Genomic DNA, 6,103 nt, shown 5'->3' on the forward strand with positions numbered 1-6,103 from the left:
ATATATTGCAGTCATCATATTATATAGCACTGTGTACTTACAATTGATTATTTTCCCTTTCTACTCAGCGAATTCTTCTCTTTTCTCTGCTCTATGTAGAAACAGGAAGTCTTTTGTCCCTGCATTTATCATTCCCCTCTTCATTTCCTGACCCAGCTGTCCCGCTCCTCCCATTAGCAGACACTATCACACAGGATAGGATTAGATACATGGCTCAGCAGATAGTATCACACAGGATAGGATTAGATACATTGCTCAGCAGATAGTATCACACAGGATAGGATGAGATACACAGCTCAGCAGATAGTATCACACAGGATAGGATGAGATACACAGCTCAGCAGATAGTATCACACAGGATAGGATTAGATACATGGCTCAGCAGATAGTATCACACAGGATAGGATTAGATACATGGCTCAGCAGACAGTATCACACAGGATTGGATTAGATACACAGCTCAGCAGATAGTATCACACAGGATAGGATTAGATACACAGCTCAGCAGACAGTATCACACAGGATAGGATTAGATACACTGCTCAGCAGACAGTATCACACAGGATAGGATTAGATACACAGGTCGGTATCACATATGGCAGGTTTAGATTCAGCAGCTCATTGTCCCTGGGGGTTATATGATGAATGATTATTGAGTAGCCATATCAGCAGCACAGACTATGCGGTCGGAGCATGCTCAGTGCAGTCTGCCCACACTTTTTCTGGCTTCCTTGCCCACAGGAAGTGCACTTCTGTGTGACTTCCTGTTCCTGACCTTTTGCAGCAGTCCTGTAGAGCAGGCGGTGGAGGTGAGTGTGGGCTGGGACACGTTGTGTCATGCAGGATTCATGGCTTGGGGGCCATTCAGGGGTCTCAATACCTGGTCCTGGGCTGGAACATGAGGCAATATGTGATACCAGAGTGGCGACCAGTGCGCAGCCCCCTACAGTCCAGGCTCGGGGGCATTGTGAACCAGCATTGCTAAGAGCGCTCGATTCCCGATAATCAGGCGGTCAAGACAATCGAGAAACACGGGTGACATTTCTAGGCTTGCTTAACCCCTTCACCGACGGCCATTTTGCGTTTTCGTTTTTTGCCCCCCTTGTTTCCAAAGCCATAACTTTTTTATTTTTCTGTCAATATGACTGTGTGAGGGCTTATTTTTTTGTGGGACAAGTTGTACTTTTGAACGACACCATTGGTTTTACCATATAGTGTACTGGAAAAAGGGAAAAAAAAAATCCAAGTGCGGTGAAACTGGAAAAAAAGTGCAATACCAAAGTTGTTTTTTTTTTTTTTTTACCACGTTCACTTAATGCTAAAACTAACCTGCCGTTATGATTCTCCAGGTCATTACGAGTTCGTAGACAGTAAACATGTATAGGTTCTTTTTTATTTAAGTGGTAAAAAAAATCCAAAGTTTATTAAAAAAAAAAAAAAAAAAAAAAAAAAAGTCGCCATTTTGCGAGATCTGTAGCGTCTCCATTTTTCGGAATCTGGGTCTGGGTGAGGGCTTATTTTTTGCGTGCCGACCTGACCTTTTTATTGATACCATTTGGGGTAGATACGATCTTTCGATCGCCCGTTATTGCATTTTATTGCAATGTTACGGCGGAAAGCAATTCTGGCGTGTTTTTTTCTTTTTCTCGTTACACCATTTACCAATCGGATTAATTATTTTTATATTGATAGATCGGGCGATTCTGAACGCAGCGATATCAAATATGTGTATATTTTATTTTTTTTAAATTGTTTTATTTTGAATGGGGCGAAAGGGGGGCGATTTAAACTTTTATATATTTAATATTTTTAAAAACTTTTTTTTAGCTTGCTTCAATAGTCTCCATGGGAGACTAGAAGCTGCGATGTTCTAATCCACTCTGCTACACATAGCAGGACTTCAGATCGCCTGTGTATAGCAGAAATGCTCACTTGCTATGTGTAAGACAGCAAAGTATATGAGGAACTGTGGTGACAGTATCTCCTTTCTATTAAGGACATACTGGGAGTTGTAGGTTCATGTGATACAATTGTTTATGGGGCTGACTAGACATTATTATTATTGATCATTGTATTAAGCTTAGTTCTTGTATTCAAGTACTTCTGGTTCTGGTGACCTATTCATGTATTGATGGTGGTTCTGGTGACCTATTCATGTACTGATGGTGGTTCTGGTGACGTAGTCATGTACTGATGTTTGTGGTGCCATATTCATATACTATAGATGGCTCTGGTGCTCTATTTACTTAGTGATGATGATGATGATTTTGTATTCATGTACTGATGATGGTTCTGTTGATGAATATATCACCAGAATCATCATCATCACTACATGAATACATCACCAGAACCTTCATCTGTTTTGTGCAAGCTGTATTTGTCGCATGACGGACGCAAAAAACATCAGAAGTATCCTCATATCTCTAATGGGGGTCTGTTTATTTTCCATTAGGGTAGCTGCCACATACTGAACACCTTAATTGAAACCAAATGGCTCTTATATTAGTTTCCATGATTATCCTTGTGTTTGACATTGTTGAAGTGGTCATCAGAGCTTGTTACCGAACCCAGGTGCATTAGGGGTCCTGTTACCTTAGTCTCTTACCCATTCCTTTGCTGTGGGGTGGTGGTGGTGCCATTGGCTTCATCTGCCTAAGTCACTAAAATACCTTGTCCTGGCCCTGTACAGACCACATCAAAGTTGCAGGGAAACAAAGAGTCTGTAAACGCCAACTGTGCAAAATTTATATTGAAACCCAATTGCAAAAACTATTTTTAGCCTGAAATATATGCATTAAGTAAAAAAAGAAAAGTCCCTAAAAGTGGACAACCCCTTTTAAAATGTGGTTATCTGCCATGGTTTGTAGTGTTGAACATTTCTCCTCGTCAGACCTCAGATTACAGACTGTAAGGTCCTGTTCATAGTAATTAGTATATGTCGTTAACAGAATAGCGCCATCTAATGGCTGGATTATCAAAATACCCTGAATTGTGGTCATGTGCTGAGATAAGTGTAATATACAGTACAGACCAAAAGTTTGGACACACCTTCTCATTTAAAGATTTTTCTGTATTTTCTTGACTATGGTAATTGTACATTCACACTGAAGGCATCAAAACTATGAATTAACACATGTGGAATTATATACTTAACAAAAAAGTGTGAAACAACTGAAAATATGTCTTATATTCTAGGTTCTTCAAAGTAGCCACCTTTTGCTTTTATGACTGCTTTGCACACTCTTGGCATTCTCTTGATGAGCTTCAAGAGGTAATCACCGGAAATGGTCTTCCAACAATCTTGAAGGAGTTCCCAGAGATGCTTAGCAAATGTTGGCCCTTTTGCCTTCACTCTGCGGTCCAGCTCACCCCAAACTATCTTGATTGGGTTCAGGTCTGGTGACTGTGGAGACCAGGTCATCTGGCGTAGCACCCCATCACTCTCCTTCTTGGTCAAATAGCCCTTACACAGCCTGGAGGTGTGTTTGGGGTCATTGTCCTGTTGAAAAATAAATGATGGTCCAACTAAATGCAAACCGGATGGAATAGCATGCCGCTGCAAGATGCTGTGGTAGCCATGCTGGTTCAGTATGCCTTCAATTTTGAATAAATCCCCAACAGTGTCACCAGCAAAGCACCCCCACACCATCACACCTCCTCCGCCACGCTTCATGGTGGGAACCAGGCATGTAGAGTCCATCCGTTCACCTTTTCTGCGTCGCACAAAGACACGGTGGTTGGAACCCAAGATCTCAAATTTGGACTCATCAGACCAAAGCACAGATTTCCACTGGTCTAATGTCCATTTTTTGTGTTCTTTAGCCCAAACAAGTCTCTTCTGCTTGTTGCCTGTCCTTAGCAGTGGTTTCCTAGCAGCTATTTTACCATGAAGGCCTGCTGCACAAAGTCTCCTTTTAATAGTTTTTGAAGAGATGTGTCGGCTGCTAGAACTCTGTGTGGTATTGACCTGATCTCTAATCTGAGCTGCTGTTAACCTGCGATTTCTGAGTCTGGTGACTCGGATAAACTTATCCTCAGAAGCAGAGGTGACTCTTGGTCTTCCTTTCCTGGGGCGGTCCTCATGTGAGCCAGTTTCTTTGTAGCGCTTGATGGTTTTTGCAACTGCACTTGGGGACACTTTCAAAGTTTGCCCAATTATTCGTACTGACTGACCTTCATTTCTTAAAGTATTGATGGCCACTCGTTTTTCTTTACTTAGCTGCTTTTTTCTTGCCATCTCTGGGAACTCCTTCAAGATTGTTGGAAGACCAGTTCCGGTGATTACCTCTTGAAGCTCATCAAGAGAATGCCAAGAGTGTGCAAAGCAGTCATAAAAGCAAAAGGTGGCCACTTTGAAGAACCTAGAATATAAGACTTATTTTCAGTTGTTTCACACTTTTTTGTTAAGTATATAATTCCACATGTGTTAATTCATAGTTTTGACGCCTTCAGTGTGAATGTACAATTTTCACAGTCATGAAAATACAGAAAAATCTTTAAATGAGAAGGTGTGTCCAAACTTTTGGTCTGTACTGTGTATATATATATATATATATATATATAATGTGTCATCTACACATCCATTGTAGAAGGAAGATAACTTCTATACATCTTGTAATACTTCATTGTCAGGTGTCGGAGCTGCACGATGCTGCGTCTGGGAGGAAAGTGTTGGCCATCGGTCCAGCAGGTATAATGACTGTAGCGTTCATTGAAAAAAAAACAAAAAACATTTGTGGCAAAAAGAGATGGATATAACCAAAGTGGAGGCTCTGCCATCACTCAGACGCACTGTAATTTTACGATATTTAGTTTTTTTTTACAGTTTTGTAAAATGGCCGGACCAGTCTGCAGACAAACGACACACGCTGCGATTACCTGGAGGTCGTTTAGGATCCGAGCTCCGCCTATTTCCACCCTCTCTGCCCTGCAGCGCTCGGCTCCTCTCCGCTGCTGTGGATTACACACCTCCAGCTCGCTCCACAAGAGAAGACAAAACGCCCAAGAAGAAGAGTTCGACCAGACGATGCAGAATTACAAGGACGAGCTGAGAAAGACGCCAAGGCCGGCTGTGTACCTGAGCGTGGCTGGACTGATCCCGGTGGTTGTTGCTCCTCTCACTATGAGTTTTGGGGGTTATTATTACCCAGAAATGGCATTTCTTCAGCTCGCAGCCGCCAACTGCCTGCTATCGTTTTATGGTGGGATCCGTTGGGGTATTTCGGTTCCTGAAAACAGCACATTCCGGCCGGACTCGCTGAACTTTGGGCTCGGCGCGTTTCTGCCGTTTGTTGCATGGACATCTTTGGTAGTGTCAGATGATATTTCCATCTCGGCGGTGACAGTGATGGCTGGATTAATCGTGGGGGCATTAGGGGGGTTCGGGATGCTTCCTCCTTTTCCATTTTGGCTTAGTTTTCTGAGAAATGTTTGTTTCCTGTTGACCTTCTGTTGTATCCTGACCACTATGTGGTACTTCTTTGCCTACCCGGAAAAATCACTGAAAAATCAAAGTCCAAAATAAAAACTTTATATTAGAGGTTGAACTTCATCCCAGAACTTTTACAAGTAGCAACGAAGCTTAAATCCAAGTTTGTTTACTCATCTTGTCATGCTCCTGCGTTACATCTTATTGTTCCCCCATACTGTGAGGGTCTTGTGCTACTTGTTAGGGGGGGTGAATCATGATTTACATCCTCAGCTCTGGTGACTGTACCCTACATCAGATTCTGGGACCACCCTGAGGTTCTGATCGCCAGACCCCCTCCTCAATGCTTTGCAAATAATCCAGGATGTAATGAATGACCACACAGAGACAATGTGAAAAATGCTTTATTATAACAAATGCAATATTCAGCAGCTGTCCGCTCTATTGCATCACTCTGATCAGCGACTCCAGAGTCTGTATTGTCTGCTAAAATCTGACGCGGCATCTGTCCCTCATGCTTTTTATTGCAGCTTTGCACAAACTGAAGAAAATTCATTGCCACAGGGTGAAAAAGTTTTCGGCAGTGGTCCTGAAGTAGATGAGAGAATCGTTGTTTTATCATGCGGTCCTGCAGAAGTGATGCCTGCAATTCTAGATCCCTTAAAGGGGTCACTT

General features: G+C 42.3%; 1 protein-coding gene across 1 annotated transcript; it reads left to right on the plus strand.

The window, feature by feature from the left end:
• The first annotated feature begins 723 nt into the window (after nucleotides 1–723).
• Nucleotides 724–5,856, plus strand: TMEM69 (transmembrane protein 69). The gene is made up of 3 exons (XM_073643612.1): nucleotides 724–809; nucleotides 4,633–4,690; nucleotides 4,826–5,856. The coding sequence occupies exons 2-3, from the start codon at nucleotides 4,649–4,651 to the stop codon at nucleotides 5,522–5,524; spliced, it is 741 nt and encodes a 246-aa protein (XP_073499713.1). The 5' UTR covers nucleotides 724–809; nucleotides 4,633–4,648; the 3' UTR covers nucleotides 5,525–5,856.
• Nucleotides 5,857–6,103: the final 247 nt, after the last annotated feature.

Source organism: Phyllobates terribilis, unplaced genomic scaffold (assembly GCF_046119375.1).
Source record: "Phyllobates terribilis strain yellow unplaced genomic scaffold, ASM4611937v1 Scaffold_8__6_contigs__length_399053987, whole genome shotgun sequence".
Lineage (NCBI taxonomy): Eukaryota > Metazoa > Chordata > Amphibia > Anura > Dendrobatidae > Phyllobates > Phyllobates terribilis.